Source organism: Rattus norvegicus, chromosome 19 (assembly GCF_021556685.1).
Source record: "Rattus norvegicus strain SHRSP/BbbUtx chromosome 19, alternate assembly SHRSP_T2T, whole genome shotgun sequence".
NCBI classification, from domain to species: domain Eukaryota; kingdom Metazoa; phylum Chordata; class Mammalia; order Rodentia; family Muridae; genus Rattus; species Rattus norvegicus.
In genome coordinates, this window is record NC_141552.1 from 15,956,674 (window position 1) to 15,977,656 (window position 20,983).

At 41.6% G+C, this 20,983-nt stretch overlaps 1 protein-coding gene across 2 annotated transcripts; it reads right to left on the minus strand.

Moving 5' to 3' along the window:
- Positions 1-14,858: 14,858 nt before the first annotated feature.
- LOC147998872 (disks large homolog 5-like) lies at positions 14,859-19,536 on the minus strand. Of its 2 annotated transcripts, XM_087595972.1 has the most exons (6): positions 19,380-19,536; positions 18,190-18,349; positions 16,870-17,014; positions 16,076-16,238; positions 15,251-15,356; positions 14,859-15,127 (listed from the first exon to the last, which is right to left on the minus strand). In XM_087595972.1, exons 1-5 carry the CDS (start codon positions 19,504-19,506, stop codon positions 15,292-15,294), a joined length of 660 nt encoding a protein of 219 aa, XP_087452098.1. In that variant the 5' UTR covers positions 19,507-19,536; the 3' UTR covers positions 14,859-15,127; positions 15,251-15,291. The 2 variants fall into 2 exon arrangements, with proteins under 2 accessions (XP_087452098.1, XP_087452097.1); XM_087595971.1 differs by lacking the exon at positions 16,870-17,014 and having other exon boundaries at positions 16,076-16,239.
- Positions 19,537-20,983: the final 1,447 nt, after the last annotated feature.

Genomic DNA, 20,983 nt, shown 5'->3' on the forward strand with positions numbered 1-20,983 from the left:
TATTCATGTATTAATTTATCTGTTCAGTTTACTATGAATCAAGATTCTATTAATATATGCAGCAAAAATATATGTATGGATGCCTGTTAATTTGGGACGTCATTGGTCTCAAGATCCTCTTAATCATGTGATTATTGTTTTTTTTAATATCTGCTGAAGAGAAGTAAAGGAATTATTGGAGTCATTGTAGCTACTATTTTAAGCCTTATTTCTGTTGCTACTTCGGCAGCCATTTCCAGCATAGCATTAAAAACATCTATGGAGACAAAGCATTTTGTTGAAGACTGGCATAAAGATTCACATGAGTTATGGATAGAGCAAACTAAAATTGATACTAGACTTCAACATCAAGTAGATGTTTCAAAACAAACAGTAGAATGGTTGGGTCGAAAGATGTTACCTATTGAAAAATATGAGGATTTAAGATATGATTGAAATCCTACTACTTTTGTGTTAATGAATATATGGATAATGATACAGAACATGATTGGAAGTTAATTCAAGCCTATTTAGAAGGTAATGAAAGTGCTACAAAAGTAATTAATGCCTTGAAATATGATGTTCGAATATCTTTTGGTAAATAGCTAGAAGATACTACCCCTATGGAAATAGCGAAATTCTTGGGTGATCAATTGACAGGATTAGATCCCAAGGCTTGGCTTCAAAGGATTTTCCATAGCTTGGGAGGAGCTAGTTTGCCATAATCTTATGTACATTATGTATTATGTTGCTTTATTTTTACATGATTAAACCCCTCCAAGGACATGTAGCTATGTCATGGAAAGTATTACTTTTAAAAAAAAAGAAAAAAGAAGGAATTGTTAAGACATAGAGATGCAGCTCCCAGGCAGGGTCAAGAAAGGCCTGGTGACAGATTCACGTAGGGGCTGGAATTCCACCCTGGAGAACAAAATGTTTTTCTCACTTGGCCCTAAGCTATGTTCTGCTGTGTCCTGTTTCTGTGGAAGTGGTTCTAACGCTCTCTCGGTAATGGTGAGTATATTTTGATTATAATAAGAGAGGTGATTTGTTATATGAATATTTTGAGAAGAAGCCTTTGTTTTTTCGTATTTCTTTGTTTAGTCTTCCCTCAGTTGTTCCTGGTATCCTGGGAATAATGATCTTATGGAATCTTGACAAAATGAAAATTGTAGTTATTCATATTCCTAGCTTTATAAGGATTAATAAAGCTTGCAACTGTGTGCAGTTGCTTCTGCCTTTGCTCTGCACCCCCTGTGTCCTGGGGGTATGCGACCGTACCCAGGGCCCCACCTCACTAGACATTGACAATGGGTCACCCCACAAAACACAGAAGCATCTACCTTAGTCAAAAATGGATATTTTATTGAATGCATACACTAATACTGATCGATCACATCCATAACTAAGATATTAGGGGCATATCAATGGCCCAAAATACATCCCTCTAAACTTATAAAGCGAAGGAAGAAAGAATGAAAGAAAGAAAGAGATAAAGAGAGAAAAAAGAAAGGGAAAAAACACAAAAAAACTTAAGCTTCTCATATGAAGTTCGCAGGAAGTATTGTCTGGTGTTCAGTTCTGATTAGACATTTTAGATAGAACAATGCATAGTGACCCTTAATGGGATGGGCCCTATATAAAGCTTTTTGCAATATTGGAATTTTAACAAACCTCATCCAGAACATACAGAAGAGGCAAGGATGTCATCACCATGTCCTTGCTCTCTATAAGTTTATTTATCTGTGTCCCTGATTGTCAGGCATAGAACAGCAACAATCTGAAATAGCTGGTAGACATGGGAAAACGTGGCTAAAACTATAGTTGTGGGTTACACACCTCAACTGTCAAAGGCTAATGCTGTCCTCACAGTCCTTGGAGGTCACTCTTGTAAGTCTATCTAGTGGAAAGTGGAAGCAGGTTTATCTGAGCTCAAAGTGAACCTGGCCAGCCAGGGAGAGGGCAACATGTGATACTTGAGACCCTGTCTAAAACCAGCACAGAAACCCACACTTCATTCAAAGCATCATCTACGAATTCTTTATTATTTACCATTCTCTCCCTACCAGTCTTTCAGTCTGGAATGGTAGAAAAGAACTGGAAATGATCTTTCTATTCTGAGGACCTTGATCTCTCTTTCCTTAGGTCCACATTAAAAATGCACGCAAACAGGTATCACCATCTGAATATCTTAGTATCATCTACTCAGTATATCTAGCCTAATACTGTGCTATGACAATCTCAAGCTTCCTTGAGTGTCGCTGACCTAGCAAGAAGTGTGATGTACTGAGCCCAATCCCAGGGATCCTTTCAAGGGGTTAGAATAAAGCCATCAGAGATGCTCCACTTCTTTGTCCTTAAATTAAATCAAGCTGACACAATGTGAACCTGGTGGATTATTTAACCATGCATCTTTCTCCCAACCCCACGTTTCTGAGTTCATTCCATGGCAGAATTCATGCCCCATCATCCTAGATATTGTTTAGTGGTATGTAATTATTATTATAAAGCTATGTATTAAATTTTGTCATTATGTAAATTTTTGTGGTTTTCACAGTCTTCTTTGATTAACTGTCCTAGTTTTGTAAATTTATCCCCTGTGTTCTCTGGTATTTTATCCTTCCCTCAAACTAAAGTATTCCTTTTAGGATCCTCTACAGAGCTGTCTTACTGGTTATACATCTTTTGTTAAATTTATTTTTAGTGTGGATTAGTCAGCACAGTAGCTGGGCAGCTGCCTGCCCTCCACGGTATCAGATCTACTTTCCAAACAATAACGCTCAACTCTTACTGACTGTGTAGTATCTTGGCTGCACTTTGTTCCACTTGGACAGCCCTCAGGACCAGGCACTCCTCTCCCTTAACCATGGCTGCTGTCCTCTTCCTCTCTCCTCTCCATCACACATGTTCTTCCTTTATTCTCTGGCTGCTTCTTCTTCCTTCTTCCCTCCTCATGATCCTCTCTAGCAAAGCCCTCAAAGCTCAGCTCCCCCATCTCTCTGCTGTGCAGCTGTTGACTGTTGGCTTCTTTATAATCACAATTATCTGGGAACAGGGTCAGTTTTTTTGGGGTTAGCCAGTCTTGAGTTCTCCAAATTAGAATTAAAATAGAAGCAGAATTAGGCCAATACACTACAGGGAATTCTTTTGTTTTGTTTTGGTTTAATTTTTCTTTTACCTTTTTACTATTTATTTTATTTTTGGCTATTTTATTAATTTGCTATTTTATTTACTTATAGTTCAACTGTGGCCCCCTTTCAAGTATCCCCTCATCAAGCCTTACTTCCCATTTCTGTTCGGCTTTGCCTATATGACAGTGCTCCCCCAACCACACATATCCATTTCCACCTCACACCTCTAGGATCCCAATTTGGTGGGCAACAGGTTTCACAAGAGCCAAGGGCCTACCAGCACATTAAAGTGAGGTAAGTCAATCAATCCTCTTCTACACAGGGACCTAGAACCATAGACCCATTCTTGTATACACTTTGGCTGGCAAAAGTGGTCCCTAGGAGCTGGGGAATTGGTGACAGACGGACTAGTTAAATATTAAAGACCAATGATTGCTGCTTTCGTTTCTTTTTCTGATTGTGGGTGAAATTATGTTTGTGTGCTTGTCTTTTTTTCTTTTTGAAATTATTGCGAAGTGAATAATTTCTTACTTTTGGGGGGTATAGTTTAGCTCATTATCTTTGAGTTTTCCTCCTATTATCATCTATTATGCTGTCTTAGAGAAAAATATTGTTTAAATTTGGATTTCTCATGAAATATCTTGGTTTCTCCATCATGATGATTGAGAATTATGCTGGGTATAGGATCCTGGGTCTGCATTATATCTGTCCAGGATTTCCTGGCTTTTGGAGTCTCTGTTGAGAAGTCTGGTGTAGAGACCCTGAAGGGACAGACCAGATAAACAGTTCTCTGCACCCAAATCCCGTGGGAGGGAGAGATAAACCAACAGAGAAGCAGACACGCCTGGGAAACCAGAAGAGACTGCACTCTGCACACATCTCTGACGCCAGAGGAAAACACCAAACGCCATCTGGAACCCTGGTGCACAGAGGCTCCTGGAAAAGACGGCGCAGATCTTCCTGGTTGCTGCTGCTGCAGAGAGCTCGTAGGCAGCACCCCATGAGCAAACTTGAGCCTCGGGATCACAGGTAAGACCAACTTTTCTGCTGCAACTGACCTGCCTGGTGAACTCAAGACACAGGCCCACAGTAACAGCTGAAGACCTGTAGATAGGAAAAACTACACGCCCGAAAGCAGAACACTCTGTCCCCATAACTGGCTGAAAGAAAACAGGAAAACAGGTCTACAGCACTCCTGACACACAGGCTTATAGGACAGTCTAGCCACTGTCAGAAATAGCAGAACAAAGTAACACTAGAGATAATCTGATGGCGAGAGGCAAGTGCAGGAACCCAAGCAACAGAAACCAAGACTACATGGCATCATTGTAGCCCAATTCTCCCACCAAAGCAAACACGGAATATCCAAACACACCAGAAAAGCAAGATCTAGTTTCAAAGTCATATTTGATCATGATGCTGGAGGACTTCAAGAAAGACGTGAAGAACTCCCTTAGAGAATAAGTAGAAGCCTACAGAGAGGAATCGCAAAAATCTCTGAAAGAATTCCAGGAAATCATAAATAAACAAGTAGAAACCCATAGAGAGGAGTCACAAAAATCCCTGAAAGAATTCCAGGAAAACACAATCAAACAGTTGAAGGAATTAAAAATGGAAATAGAAGCAATCAAGAAAGAACACATGGAAACAACCCTGGATATAGAAAACCAAAAAAAGAGACAAGGAGCTGTAGATACGAGCTTCACCAACAGAATACAAGAGATGGAAGAGAGAATCTCAGGAGCAGAAGATTCCATAGAAATCATCGACTCAACTTTCACAGATAATGTAAAGTGGAAAAAGCTACTGGTCCAAAACATACAGGAAATCCAGGACTCAATGAGAAGATCAAACCTAAGGATAATAGGTATAGAAGAGAGTGAAGACTCCCAGCTCAAAGGACCAGTAAATATCTTCAACAAAATCATAGAAGAAAACTTCCCTAACCTAAAAAACGAGATACCCATAGGCATTCAAGAAGCCTACAGAACTCCAAATAGATTGGACCAGAAAAGAAACACCTCCCGTCACGTAATAGTCAAAACACCAAACGCACAAAATAAAGAATATTAAAAGCAGTAAGGGAAAAAGGTCAAGTAACATATAAAGGCAGACCTATCAGAATTACACCAGACTTTTTGCCAGAAACTATGAAAGCCAGAAGATCCTGGACAGATGTCATACAGACCCTAAGAGAACACAAATGCCAGCCCAGGTTACTGTATCCTGCAAAACTCTCAATTAACATAGATGGAGAAACCAAGATATTCCATGACAAAACCAAATTTACACAATATCTTTCTACAAATCCAGCACTACAAAGGATAATAAATGGTAAAGCCCAACATAAGGAGGCAAGCTATACCCTAGAAGAAGCAAGAAACTAATCGTCTTGGCAACAAAACAAAGAGAAGAAAAGCACACAAACATAACCGCACATCCAAATATGAATATAACAGGAAGCAATAATCACTATTCCTGAATATCTCTCAACATCAATGGCCTCAACTCCCCAATAAAAAGACATAGATTAACAAACTGGATACGCAACGAGGACCCTTCATTCTGCTGCCTACAGGAAACACACCTCAGAGACAAAGACAGACACTACCTCAGAGTGAAAGGCTGGAAAACAACTTTCCAAGCAAATAGTCAGAAGAAGCAAGCTGGAGTAGCCATTCTAATATCAAATAAAATCAATTTTCAACTAAAATTCATCAAAAAAGATAAGGAAGGACACTTCATATTCATCAAAGGAAAAATCCACCAAGATGAACTCTCAATCCTAAATATCTATGCCCCAAATACAAGGGCACCTACATACGTAAAAGAAACCTTACAAAAGCTCAAAACACACATTGCACCTCACACAATAATAGTAGGAGACTTCAACACCCAACTCTCATCAATGGACAGATTATGGAAACAGAAATTAAACAGAGACTTAGACAGAGTAAGAGAAGTCATGAGACAAATGGACTTAACAGATATTTATAGAACATTCTATCCTAAAGCAAAAGGTTATACCTTCTTCTCAGCTCCTCATGGTACTTTCTCCAAAATTGACCATATAATTGGTCAAAAAACGGGCCTCAACAGGTACAGAAAGATAGAAATAATCCCATGCGTGCTATCGGACCACCACGGCCTAAAACTGGTCTTCAATGACAATAAGGGAAGAATGCCCACATATACATGGAAATTGAAAAATGCTCTACTCAATGATAACCTGGTCAAGGAAGAAATAAAGAAAGAAATTAAAGAGTTTTTAGAATTTAATGAAAATGAAGGTACAACATATCCAAACCTATGGGACACAATGAAATCTGTGCTAAGAGGAAAACTCATAGCGCTGAGTGCCTGCAGAAAGAAACAGGAAAGAGCATATGTCAGCACCTTGACAGCACACCTAAAATCTCTAGAACAAAAAGAAGCAAATACACCCAGGAGGAGTAGAAGGCAGGAAATAATCAAACTCAGGGCTGAAATCAACCAAGTAGAAACAAAAAGAACCATGGAAAGAATCAACAGAACCAAAAGTTGGTTCTTTGAGAAAATCAACAAGATAGATAAACCCTTAGCCAGACTAACGAGAGGACACAGAGAGTGTGTCCAAATTAACAAAATCAGAAATGAAAAGGGAGACATAACTACAGATTCAGAGGAAATTCAAAAAATCATCAGATCTTACTATAAAAGCCTATATTCAACAAAACTTGAAAATCTGCAGGAAATGGACAATTTCCTAGACAGGTACCAGGTACCGAAGTTAAATCAGGAACAGATAAACCAGTTAAAGAACCCCATAACTCCTAAGGAAATAGAAGCAGTCATTAAAGGTGTCCCAACCAAAAAGAGCCCAGGTCCAGACGGGTTTAGTGCAGAATTCTATCAGACCTTCATAGAAGTCCTCGTACCAATATTATCCAAAGTATTCCACAAAATTGAAACAGATGGAGCCCTACCGAATTCCTTCTATGAAGCCACAATTACTCTTATACCTAACCACACAAAGACACAACAAAGAAAGAGAACTTCAGACCAATTTCCCTTATGAATATCGACGCAAAAATACTCAATTAAATTCTGGCAAACCGAATCCAAGAGCACATCAAAACAATCATCCACCATGATCAAGTAGGCTTCATCCCAGGCATGCAGGGATGGTTTAATATACGGAAAACCATCAACGTGATCCATTATATAAACAAACTGAAAGAACAAAACCACATGATCATTTCATTAGATGCTGAGAAAGCATTTCACAAAATTCAACACCCCTTCATGATAAAAGTCCTGGAAAGAATAGGAATTCAAGGCTCATACCTAAACATAGTAAAAGCCATATACAGCAAACCAGTTGCTAACATTAATCTAAATGGAGAGAATCTTGAAGCAATCCCACTAAAATCAGGGACTAGACAAGGCTGCCCACTCTCTCCCTACTTATTCAATATAGTTCTTGAAGTTCTAGCCAGAGCAATCAGACAACAAAAGGAGGTCAAGGGGATACAGATCGGAAAAGAAGAAGTCAAAATATCACTATTTGCAGATGATATGATAGTATATTTATGTGATCCCAAAAGTTCCACCAGAGAACTACTAAAGCTGATAAACAACTTCAGCAAAGTGGCTGGGTATAAAATTAACTCAAATAAATCAGTAGCCTTCCTCTACACAAAAGAGAAACAAGCCGAGAAAGAAATTAGGGAAACGACACCCTTCATAATAGACCCAAATAATATAAAGTACCTCGGTGTGACTTTAACCAAGCAAGTAAAAGATTTGTACAATAAGAACTTCAAGACTCTGAAGAAAGAAATTGAAGAAATCCTCAGAAGATGGAAAGATCTCCCTTGCTCATGGATTGGCAGGATTAATATGGTAAAAATGGCCATTTTACCAAAAGCAATCTACAGATTCAATGCAATCCCCATCAAAAATACCAATCCAATTCTTCAAAGAGTTAGACAGAACAATTTGCAAATTCATCTGGAATAACAAAAAACCCAGGATAGCTAAAACTATCCTCAACAATAAAAGGACTTCAGGGGGAATCACTATCCCTGAACTCAAGCAGTATTACAGAGCAATAGTGATAAAAACTGCATGGTGTTGGTACAGAGACAGACAGATAGACCAATGGAATAGAATTGAAGACCCAGAAATGAACCCACACACCTATGGGCACTTGATTTTTGACAAAGGAGCCAAAACCATCAAATGGAAAAAAGATAGCTTTTTTAGCAAATGGTAGTGGTTCAACTGGAGGTTAACATGTAGAAGAATGCAGATCGATCCATGCTTATCACCCTGTACAAAGCTTAAGTCCAAGTGGATCAAGGACCTCCACATCAAACCAGACACACTCAAACTAATAGAAGAAAAACTAGAGAAGCATCTGGAACACATGGGCACTGGAAAAAATTTCCTGAACAAAACACCAATGGCTTATGCTCTAAGATCAAGAATCGACAAATGGGATCTCATAAAACTGCAAAGCTTCTGTAAGGCAAAGGACACTGTGGTTAGGACAAAACGGCAACCAACAGATTGGGAAAAGATCTTTACCAATCCCACACAGATAGAGGCCTTCTATTCAAAATATACAAAGAACTCAAGAAGTTAGCCCGCAGGGAAACAAATAACCCTATTAAAAATGGGGTTCAGAGCTAAACAAACAATTCACAGTTGAGGAATGCTGAATGGCTGAGAAACACCTAAAGAAATGTTCAACATCTTTAGTCATAAGGGAAATGAAAATCAAAACAACCCTGAGATTTCACCTCACACCAGTGAGAATGGCTAAGATCAAAAATTCAGGTGACAGCAGATACTGGCGAGGATTCGGAGAAAGAGGAACACTCCTCCATTTTTGGTGGGATTGCAGACTGGTACAACCATTCTGGAAATCAGTGTGGAGGTTCTTCAGAAAATTGGACATTGAAATACCTGAGGATCCAGGTATACCTGTCTTGGGCATATACCCAAAAGATGCCCCAACATATAAAAAAGACACGTGCTCCACTATGTTCATAGCAGCCTTATTTATAATAGTCAGAAGCTGGAAAGAACCCAGATGCTCTTCAACAGAGGAATGGATACAGAAAATGTGGTACATCTACACAGTGGAATATTACTCAGCTATCAAAAACAATGACTTTATTAAATTCATAGGCAAATGGTTGGAACTGGAGAATATCATCCTGAGTGAGGTAACCCAATCACAGAAAAACACACATGGTATGCACTCATTGATAAGCGGCTATTAGCCCAAATGCTTGAATTACCCTAGATGCCTAGAACAAATGAAACTCAAGACGGATGATCAAAATGTGAATGCTTCACTCCTTCTTTAAAAGGGGAACAAGAATACCCTTGGCAGGGAATAGATAGGCAAAGATTAAAACAGACACAGAAGGAACACCCATTCAGAGCCTGCCCCACATGTGGCCCATACATATACAGCCATCCAATTAGACAAGATGGATGAAGCAAAGAAGTGCAGGCTGACTGGAGCCGGATGTAGATCGCTCCTGAGAGACACAGCCAGAATACAACAAATACAGAGGTGAATGCCAGTAGCAAACCACTGAATTGAGAATAGGACCCCCGTTGAAGGAATCAGAGAAAGAACTGGACGAGCTTGAAGGGGCTCGAGACCCTATATGTACAACAATGCCAAGCAACCAGAGCTTCCAGGGACTAAGCCACTACCTAAAGACTATACATGGACTGACCCTGGACTCTGACCTCATAGGTAGCAATGAATATCCTAGTAAGAGCACCAGTGGAAGGGGAAGCCCTGGGTCCTGCTAAGACTGAACCCCCAGTGAACTAGATTGTTGGGGGGAGGGCGGCAAGGGGGGGAGTATGGGGAGGGGAGCACCCATAAAGACGGGGAGGGGGGATGGGGATGTTTGCCCGGAAACACTCGAAATATATATAAGAAATACTCAAGTTAATAAAAAAAAAAAAGAGAAGTCTGGTGTAATTCAGATAGGTCTGAATTAATTTGTTACTGCATATTTATACCTTACCCCTTTTAATATTCTTTCTTTGATCTGTGCATTTAGGGTTTTAATTGTTATGTGAATGGAGGTATTTTTTCTGGTCTGCTCCCATCTGTCAGCTTCTATGGCAGTGGTTCTCAACACTCCTAGTGCTGCACACCTGTAATACAGCGCTTCATGCTGTGATGACTCCCACCATAAAATTATTTCAGTACTACTTCATAACTAATATTGCTACTCTTATAAGTCATAATATGCAAGGTATCTGATATACATTCTTTGTGAGTGGTCGTGGCCCAGAGTTTGAGAAACATTGCATTATATACATTTTTTTTAAAAGAGAGGCCTTCATCTAAGAAGATCCTGACACAGGTGTAAGAGCAGAGACACCCTGACGTAGTGACAAGTTAGGAGGCCCAAGGCCGCTTGCCTTAATGGCAACAGAGATTCCTGGGTAAAGGCACAATCTGAAATCACTGTCCCCAGGACATTTCTTACCTCAGTTTCCCCCCATTACACGGTGTGTCTGCTTGGCCATGTCTGTCCAGGAAGCCAGTCCCTGTAGTCTCTAATACAGACAGAATGCTAAAGGCAAGAATGTTTTCCCTCTGTTGGCTCCAAGTCACTTCTATAGAAGTAAGTTCAAATCACCCGTGGGTAAATGTGTCTCTCTCACATAATGTGTGAGACTTGAAATGTCATCCATTTGAGTTGACAGAAACCAACTCTCACTTCAGATTTACAGCTGACCAACAGTTAGTTTCAGGAGAATGAAGAAGCTGGCCAGGCCTGCAGAGTCAGATCTCCTCCCTGCCTGGGACAATCCCACCCACTGCAGACTTCAGCTTCACCTAGCAGCTGTTATCAGAAAATCTGACCTTAAGGTTCTGAAGTCCACACATGCAAACACCCTAAAGTTGTTAGATGGTGGATATGGGGTTTTTCTCCAATTTAAAATCATTCAGGCCTCTTTTCTCCCCTGGGATGCACTCTGTTCTCTCAGGTCTGTTCTTCTCAGAAGTCAACTCTCAGAAGGGGCACTTTGCTCTAACTCCTCCATAGGACCCACCCAGCATTGTGACTGGAGGATCCTATGGAGTTGTAGCCCTGAGCTGGGAGGGGGAGCTCTCACCCTGACAAGGAGAAGCCTGTTTTCACAGCTGATCTGGATCTGAGGAAAAGGTGCTTTTAAAGAAGCCTGTGAAAGTGTCTCCTGCAGGAGAGCCCACCGTGCAGGGAAAGTCACACAAGACAGGGAAAAGTAGCTTCCCAACTTTCCCAGGGCTCTCAAACCAGGGAGAGTACCTGATTTCAGAGAGTTTGAGAAAGGCCTCCATCTCCCTGAAAGACTTCCCTCAATCATAAGTCCCACCACTATCCCAGCCTCAGCAAAGCCCTCCACCTGCCAGTTCCTTCCAAAGGAAACTCAGTGTGGAGAATTGAGGATAACACTTCTAGGAAAAGGGAGACACAAGCCTCTGGGGGTCCTGGCCTGGGGTCTGTCCCTTAGGCTCTCCTCACTTCCCCTAGGTGCCTAGGGCAGAGGCAGGGTCAGGGGTAGGGGGAGGGGCAAGTTCATGGTCAGGGGCAGGGTCAGGGGCAAGCAATGACCTCCAGACAAAAGTTAGGCTTTGGGTGCATGGAACAGGCAGCAGCAGAGCTCGCCCTGCCCTCCTCCTCTCTGGAGTGGGAAAGCATGGAGACCTGAGAGGTTGGGAAGAGTTGGGGAACTCACAGCTGCTTTTCCTCTGACTGCAACTGCAGTGCAGGGCCAAAGAAGCCAGAGAGTCTCAGGGGATCCCCCCATTTCCTGATGTCATTGTCCTTGTGGATGTCCAGGATGAAGGCTGTGCTTGGCTGGGCCAGAAGCCCCGCAGACAGGTAGAAGATGCACAACTGGCCTGTGACCTCCCTGGGCACCCACTGGGACCCAGCTCAAGTGGCCACAGACACTCACCATGCACCCTGCCCCAGCCCTAAGCCTGTGCACACCAAGGCCATAGCACCTCTGCTAGTCCCTCCCACCATGAGTACTCACCATGGCCCCCTGGTTGGCTTACACTCTGTGTAGGGAGCTCCTTGTGTGGTTTAGACACCAGGTTGATTATGACATCAGAGAAGGAGTTTGACAATGTTCCTTCTCTTTCAATATAGTGGAATAATTGAAGCACTATTGTTATTAGGTCTTCATTAAAAGTCTGATAGGATTCTGCATTAAAGCCATATGGCCTGAGATTTCGCTTTTTAATTTTTGGAGGGGCAAGCTATACTGACTGTATCTATTTTCTTCTGAGAATTATCCATGTACCTTCCCAGATCTGTGTTTATGTTGGTAATTGTTATCTGTCTAGAAAATACCAATATCAAATAGATTTTCAGTTTTCTTGAGTAAAGGCCTCTGAGATAAGACCTAATGATTGTTGAATTTGTTCATTGTCTATTGTTAGATCCCTCTTTCCATTTCTAATTGAGTCAACTTAAGTATTGTCTATGGTATGCAGTTTGTTTGTGGAGGAGTTGCCTATGTGGTGGATCTTCTCAACAAAAATACAAAAAAAGAAACAAACAACAAAACAAACAAACAAAAAAAAACCAAAAAGACCCAAACCACAGACCTTGCTTCCCTTCACTCTTTGTATTTTTCACTTTTTTTGTAACTGACTAATTTGATTTGAGCCCTGAATTAATTTCCTGCCATCAAATCCTACCTGACATTCTATGGGATCAGGTTTGGCCTCATCTTGGTAAGAGCAACATATAACTACTGAAGCTTTTTCTGCTCTCTATAGTTGTGATGACGTCAAAACCTTACTGAAAACAATGCACAGCACGTTTTAGGCTGTATTAAAGCAGCCCACCATTTCAGTGTTCCCTGCAAGGTGCCATGGGACAGTATTAGCATATGTCTGCATGTAACTTGACAGTTTTCATTAGGGACTACACACACACACACACACACACACACACACACACACACACACACACACTTTTCTGACATGGTGCACATTCTTTGCACACAAAGAAGAAAGTGAGCAGTAATGAAAACACACCAATAATGGAATTGATGGAGGGAGCTGTGGGGAACCTGGGGCTTAGAGAGGCCCTGTGCAGGCTCTCCTTTTGTTGGAGGAGAAACTTCACGTGCAATGTGGTTCTTTATTTTCTTTCTCTAAAGCACAGAGGTCTAGGGTGGAACACAGGGCTTTGAGCATGTTCGGCAAGTACAGTCCCAATGAATTAAATCCTAGGGCTGGAACCTATTAATCTTCTACAGAATTACAGAGCAGCCTGGATGAAGACTCTCAGCTGAAAAGGTGGACATCTCAAGACAGGCACTGACAATAGCTGACAGACTTGACTGAAGACTGGAAATGTTTTGCTATCTCATAGGAAAAGAAGGCCCCTCCTACCACACTGTACTCTAAGGACAGTTTATTCAGGTTAGGATGACATGAACTATTGTCTCAGGTCACAGATGTCAGCACAAAGTATCCAAGGTATTGTATGCCAATGGTAGCATCAACAGAACAAAGCACACAGTGTCATGAAGACATAAATTATGAGTTTGTGTAGCAAGACCCAGGCCTCTTCCAGGTTCTTAGATAGTAACTGAGAACCTCAAATACGGTGGTGATGTGATAGTGTGGTGTGAATCTAGTTACAACTAGTTTCTATTGTGACACAGATGACTCTTTTTGTGTCATGTTCAGCTTATAATGAATGACTAGACCTAAGCATGAGAATAACCAAATACTACATTGCTTCTCTACCTGCTGAGCTTTTAAAAGCCCTGGTGTGACAGCAAGCTTTTGTGGACATTCTGGATTATTCCTTCTGTACTTTAACTCTCTGAGTCACCTCCACTCTCAGTAAGTTAGTTCAATTCCATAAATTGGAAATCAGTCACCTGGAAAAAATACATTCTCAATACAATCCCAGATTGGCCATGGAAAAAGGGTAGCTTGAACTGTCCCACCTAGGTTGGGCTTGCACAGGCCTGCTCTCCAACAGAAACCTCTGTTCACAGCTGCAGGCTACATTCACTATGGATGCTTTGAGGTTCCTCCCTAAACTGCTGAGATTAAAAAAATTTTCTTGCTAACAATAAAAAAACTCATTATGCCAATCTGGACTAAAGGAATCTAGTTTCTATTCTGTATTTTATCAGATGTGCATAATACATATGGTCATCATAGATAACAGGTGAAAGATCTGCTCTAATATGGACACTAAGTGATGCTGGAGGATGATCCTGACCCTCAATGAGCAGTGGGGACACCAGAGCCCTGTAGGGATGCCTGACAACCTAACACATTGAGCACGCACGGCTCAGTAAGTTCCCTGTGAACACACATCTCCTGAGATCTCTCTATTTGATTGGAGGTGATCCTGTCCACCTAATACAGCACCTCATGTGGAATAACAAAAGCCACCTTCAGGAGCTGTGGTGATGACTCACAGGGTAGAGCATCTGCTGCTCTCTCAGAAGAACCACATGAACCCTAACAATTGGGTAGAGCATGTCAGTGATTACTTCATAAAGTGTGTGTCCGAGAAACAGCCTCATTATCCACACAAAAGACACTGTCACACTGGGTACTCCTTGGTGACTTTGAATTCACTTATTAGCCCAGGCTCCATGGAACATGCAGAGATCCATCTCCACCTCTCAGTTCTAAGTCCACAGGAGGGACAGAACCCTTGAGTAAGAATGATGGTTTTAAGAGTCAAGAGATAGAATTCAATATTTATTCATAAGGAATACATTTTATAACAAAACAGGATTAAAATGAATAAAAATATTTAAAAATATTCGAAAGTGAAAAATAGTAACAAGAACATATAAATATGAAACAACAAAAAAATTTCAATTAAAATCATAACAAAAATATTTCTAAACATCATATTCTTCACGAACATTTAGAAGCACAGATGTATTGCTGTTTCTCTTCTAGCACACATAATGAAAGGCGGTCCCCCCAGTTGTCTCTTAAGTGGTGATTTCTGAAGAAGAAAGTGAGTAAGACCTCAATCAGTCAGGATGGCTTACTGTTATATAAATTTAGGGTCTCTAAGAAATGACAAATTAACTCTGAGGAAGAATTTTCATCCAAAAAATGTTGTTACCATTCAGGATGTTTGTCATCAGAGACTCCTGAGAAAGCAACTTATTCTTCAGGAAGCTCTCTTACTGGGGTGTGTCCAATTCCAGCTCTCTTGCACTTTCTGAGACCTGGGAGAGGAAGGCAGTTTTTCAGACACTGATTTTGTGGGGAAATGCAAGCCAGCTGTCAGAATGCTGCCTTCTACCACCTCAGTTCTATTGGAAAGTCGACATGGACCTTTTAACTGATATCATTGTTGCTAACTGCAGGAAGAGAAAAATCTCCGGCAAGCCTCACAATAATGTGGGCTGACAATCTGGGACCCAGACTTATACCAGTGCAAACCAAGAACAGGGCAATGGGAAGAGACCTCATTGGGTTGCAGGAAGAAAGGAGATGTCCATATGTCACCAAGGTTAAAGCCAATGACAAGAACTAATTTGACATTTGCACTTGGTTCTTATCCCAGAAAGGTGCTTCCTACACAAGAAGTCACATGACCAGAGAGTGTCACTTGTCAAAGAACCAAGAACTTGTTCAAAACTCTGCATAGGATCCAATCTATCACATGGATATGCAATAATGAGGTGTGTTATTAATCTGTCACCATTTCTAGACTACAGCTTCAAAAAGAGCAGCAAAATATGCTTGCACAATAATTCAGTTTCTGAAAAGTGTTTACCTTCCCAGAATACTTGTGCATAGACAGAGCAATGAACAATTCCATTACATGAGGTGGTTGGCTGGTTGTGAGTGTAAATTGAAAGGTGATAGGAGAAAGCAAAGATGAATCAAATTGGGAAATGATATCAGATATTGTTAAGCTAACATATCTGCTCGTCCCTACCAGATGCTGGGTCTGGACGTTGCTGGTCTTTATCTTTCTTGTTGAAGTCAACCAAATATTTCTGTTTCAGTGCACAATCAAGATGTACCTCCTTGCTCTCCTGTTTCAGTGGGACCAACTTCTTCCTGCATGTGTTCTCCATCAGGAGCTGGCTGAGCAGGTTTCTGGAAATACAGTCTGCATAGTAAGATCATGCTGCCCCTTTCTCCCATTCTCACTCCTGAGTGCCACTAACTCTACCAGGACCCAGATACCCATGAAGACTTAATAAAATACATCTCGATACATATAATGCTCCTGCACAAACTGCAAAGAGTTAATTCGGGGGAGAATAAATTGTTTGTTTGGCTCAAGCACCAATTATTGTCCACATCTCTCAAAAAGAACACAGATCTACATCTATCCATGAAAGCCCAATGCATGGGGGCAACATCAATTAGCAGTGGGCCAGTACCCTCAAAGGAGGTCAGTACAACCAAGAGAAGGTCATGCTAACCATGTGGTCCACGCACTGAGTGTTGTAAAACCTGGTATGACCCCAGAGGTCCAGGTCAGCCTAATAACCTGCTGACTTCAATCAGTGCTGTTCTATCTAGAGCCGTCTGAAGATGCCTAAACAATCCTGGGATGAGTAACAGTCTTTTATGGAACTGAAAACTGAGTCCTAATGACCCTGGCACACTGATGTGTGAACAGCACAAGAGATAGAACCAGAGCTGAAGATCATCCAATCCAGAACAATGAAAGTCAGAAATGGCCATTCCACAGGTGATAGCCTTTCTGACCAGGACTTAGCTAGAGAAGGTCATCTCCTTCTTCAGCTTATGGCTGTTCTCATGGATCTCAGTGTTCTCCATCTCTAAGTTGTGCAGAATTGACATGACCGCCTCCTCCATTCTCTCCAGGTCTTCATAATAAGGATTTGGCCTGAAGTAGGGCCTGGCCCCAAATGATAGAATACAATGAACATCAGAATTTAGGAATATATGAACTCAGGGTGGGTCCTGTACTACCCCAGTCCTGGAAGGACACCTTCTGAATTCTACATATTGGGATCTTCTTCAGCTTCAGAAACGTGTTTTTCTGAGTCCAGGACACCAGAATCTCAGCATCCAGATGGAGGGCTCCCTGGCTCCCTTTGTTCAGTCAAGAAGAAATCTGCAGTCAAGCCAGTTAAGCTATCAAGAGCGTTGGCCACACCTCTCCATGCTCCCCCACCCCAACACACCCAGAAATCTGTGATTTCTTTTATCCTGTTTTGATAAAAGACCATATATCAACACAAAATTATAATCTGCACAACGAATACAAATATACAGGCAAACGTGCTCACATAGGCAAAGAACTGTGCTGTTGACAGTGGGGCTCCCAGAACAAAGCATTCACATCACCATGAAAGTGTTACAGGTAAATACTCAGCCCAAGACATAGACCACTAGATTCCAATTGTGGAGGGAAATATAAACATATAAAAGTTGTCCATATGTATTTGGACATTTGCACACACAGACTCACAAACTGAGACACACCCACAATATAGAGAATTGTAAAGAGTCAGAGAAAGAGAAAGACAAATATGGAAACAGAGAGCACTGTGAGAAACAGGAGAAATACATGCACCATTGCTGTCTCAGAGTATAAGACACACAGACAATGACAAACAGGCCTGAGCCTGAGACCTTCTAGTCAAGCATTGAGATGAACAGTTTGAGACCAGGCCCCTCAGGCTGCTGCCTGGATCTTCCAGCACTCAGTCCCCTGCCTAGCAAGTACAGAGACTCACCATAAACTCACTGCAATTACAATCTTGCAAAGCCACCAGCTGTCAAGGGCTTTGCAAATGCACACTGGGCACTCACTCTCCCTGACTTTATTCCTGAAATCTTCATTCAGACCACAAGTTCTGCTTTTCAATAAATGGAAGCAGATGAGTCCATTTTCCATCTCGCTCCTCAGGAAGGGTCAGGTTCTGAATCTCCTCTATATGGGAGGTGAGGTTTAGCACAGGGTGGTTAGGGAGGCACAGCTTTCTAGAACCCAAAACCTAAATGGATAAGATGAAGGTAACCTTGCAGACCCAGGAATGAAACAAGACCATTTGGCTCGGTTCATACCTATTTTTCATGGATCTCTCTGTCAGAAACCTCAGGCGATCTCTCAGTTCATTTCTCTCCTCGGTAATGAGCTGCAGCTCTTTAATCAGTCTCTCCTTTTCCTTCTTGGCCTGCTTCTCGCTTAGGGCAGTTCCAGGGGATGATGTTTCTCTCCCAGCATCTGTAGGTAGGAGAACACAAGTGAACCTGCATGTGGAGAATGCATAGAGTGTACATAGACCACAGTGAGGCCTACACAGAACAAGCCTGGAACCCAGTGTCATTGCTAGGCGATTGGTCTATGCTTATGAGGCCTCCTCAGTGGATCTCAGTTCCCCACTACTCTATAGAGACCAAGAGATGTAAGCAGCCAGGTGTTCCCTATGCCGGATATCACATGCTTACATGGACCACGGAGATGGCTTCTCCCGGATTATTATCAGCTGAACGGGGTCCAGATTGGTTTCAGGACCCTCACCCCTGTGGTTTCAGAAGTCAGATGATAAATTCACCATCCACAAAACTTGAGTGATTGGAGACACTCAGATGTCCTACCCTGATACTCTATGCCAACAACTTTGGATGTAAAATGCATTTCTGGGGAGGATATGGTGAACAGACTTATCAATTCCCCTATTTGAAACACCAAATGCCCCAGAAGTGCCAATAGGATACAGGCTGAATCTTGGTCTACACGTTCCAAATAGTTTTGGTATTTTAGAAAAATGTTTGTAACACACAACCTCTAATATATAAAGCTAACGATGACCCTGCAATTAGAAGAAATCAGAGAAGGTCTAAGAACATAAGGTTATTGCCTGGAGCACAATTCTCTCCCTGTTCCTTCTGTCAGATATCCACTGTATTTAAAGAAGCAATGATAGTGAAATACATGGCTGTCCTGTCTAAACTCAGAAAAGGTGGACCCTCCATGACTCCTGATGGTGTTATTATATCAATGTAACATAACAAATGCACTGTAAAAGTAAAGGCCAGAAATTCACAGTATACTAGCATTGGCCTTACCATATCCTCCCTGTGGGGATGGGGAAACTAAAGTTCTGAAATCCTTGACTTTAAGGAATTGTGATATTCATGAAAATTCAATTCCTTTTCAGATGCTCCAGTTGTTATGGCCCATTGCTAGAAAGGTCAGCTTAAGCCTGCAGCCCCCCTGACAGGAAGCTCAAAATATACTGCCCAGAACTTACTACACATTCCCCAGAAGTGCTGTCTTTGTCCATCATTACTTTGAGACGAAAGGCCAGACTCCTTCACTCTAGTCTCTCCACAATCGATGTTCCCCCTCCCAAAATGCCCCCTAAGACAGGAAAACATGTCTTAGCTTGTGACTGCCAGACTCAGACTGAGAGAAACTAGGGCACTGGTCGTCACTACAGTACAGGTGACATCACAGAGGATGCCAAGAACTCTCTAGGAGACAATAGAATGTCCAAGAAGGGACAGCAGATGTCACGGGGAGCAGACTTTGCCTCCTGCTAATGTTCTCCCTGTACTGAGCATAAGCTGAGGTGCCCTTTCCAGGAGACTTTCCTGGGGCAGAGCCACTGAGCATCTCCTGCTTCCAAAGCCAAATTTTCCTCAAGGCTTGATTATAAAAAACTTAGTAGTTCCTATGCATTTAAATGAATGTTTCCTTCCATATCTTGCCCCAAAATGTCTCATCCTAACTCAAATTGTCCACATTCACCAATGTTAGCCATTAAAACTTCCTGAGATTTCATACCAACTTGAATATACAGTCAAAAGTTCTCCTGTCTCATTATGTACGAGTGCTTTAAATCACATCAAGAAATAGTCTGCATGGTAGGTTATAACATGGGTGTGTGTTAGGGGAACACTCATGAAGTCATGTGCTTAGCAATTGACAATTGCCAGAAAACTCCTTGGTTGAAAGATTTGAAGTCTTTATGGTTCTAGGAAAAGTGTGGAGACCAGTTGGCAGAGGAAAGTTTAATATTGGAGCCACCAATGAAGGGAACCTCATGCTGCTTGTGGGGTTCTCCTCTCTGCACCAATGTCGCCAAAGGAGCACTGCTGACAGGCCTGAGTAAGACAGACCATGAGTTCATATCAGAAAAATGAAATAGTCAAGAGGTATAGGGGGTACACATAAACATCTAAAATGAGGCTATAAACATCATTAAGTGGATAGAGCGAGGTTCCAGCACCTGTACACTGGGAAATGGCCACCCCACCAAACACAAATTCATCTATCACAGTAAAAAATGAATACCTTATAAAATGCACACACTAACATTGATTGATCACATCCATAGTTCAAATTTGGGGGCAAATTCATGGCCCTATCTTTCTCTCAACTTATAAAGAAAAAAAATAAGAAAGAAAGAGAAAAGAAAAAGTCAAAACAAAAAGCTCAAGATTCTCATATGAGGACTGCAGGAAGTGTTATATGGGAGTCAGTTCTGATTAGGCCATTTTAGATAGAACAGTGCACAGTGACCCTTAATGTGATGGGCCCTATATAAATTGGAATTTTAACAAACTTCATCCAGAACATACAGAAGAGGCAAGGATGTGATCACCATGTCCTTGCTCTCTATCAGGTTATTTTTCTCTGTCCTTGATTGACAGGCATATAACAGCAACAACCTGAAATAGCTGGTAGACATTTGAAAACTACGAAATCTATAGTTGTGGGTTGCACACCTCAACTGTCAAAGGCTAATGCTGTCCTCACAGTCCTTGGAGGCCACTCTTGCAAGCCTATGTATTGGAAGGTGGAAGCAGGTTTATCTGAGCTTATAGTGAACCTGGCCAGCCAGGGGGAGGG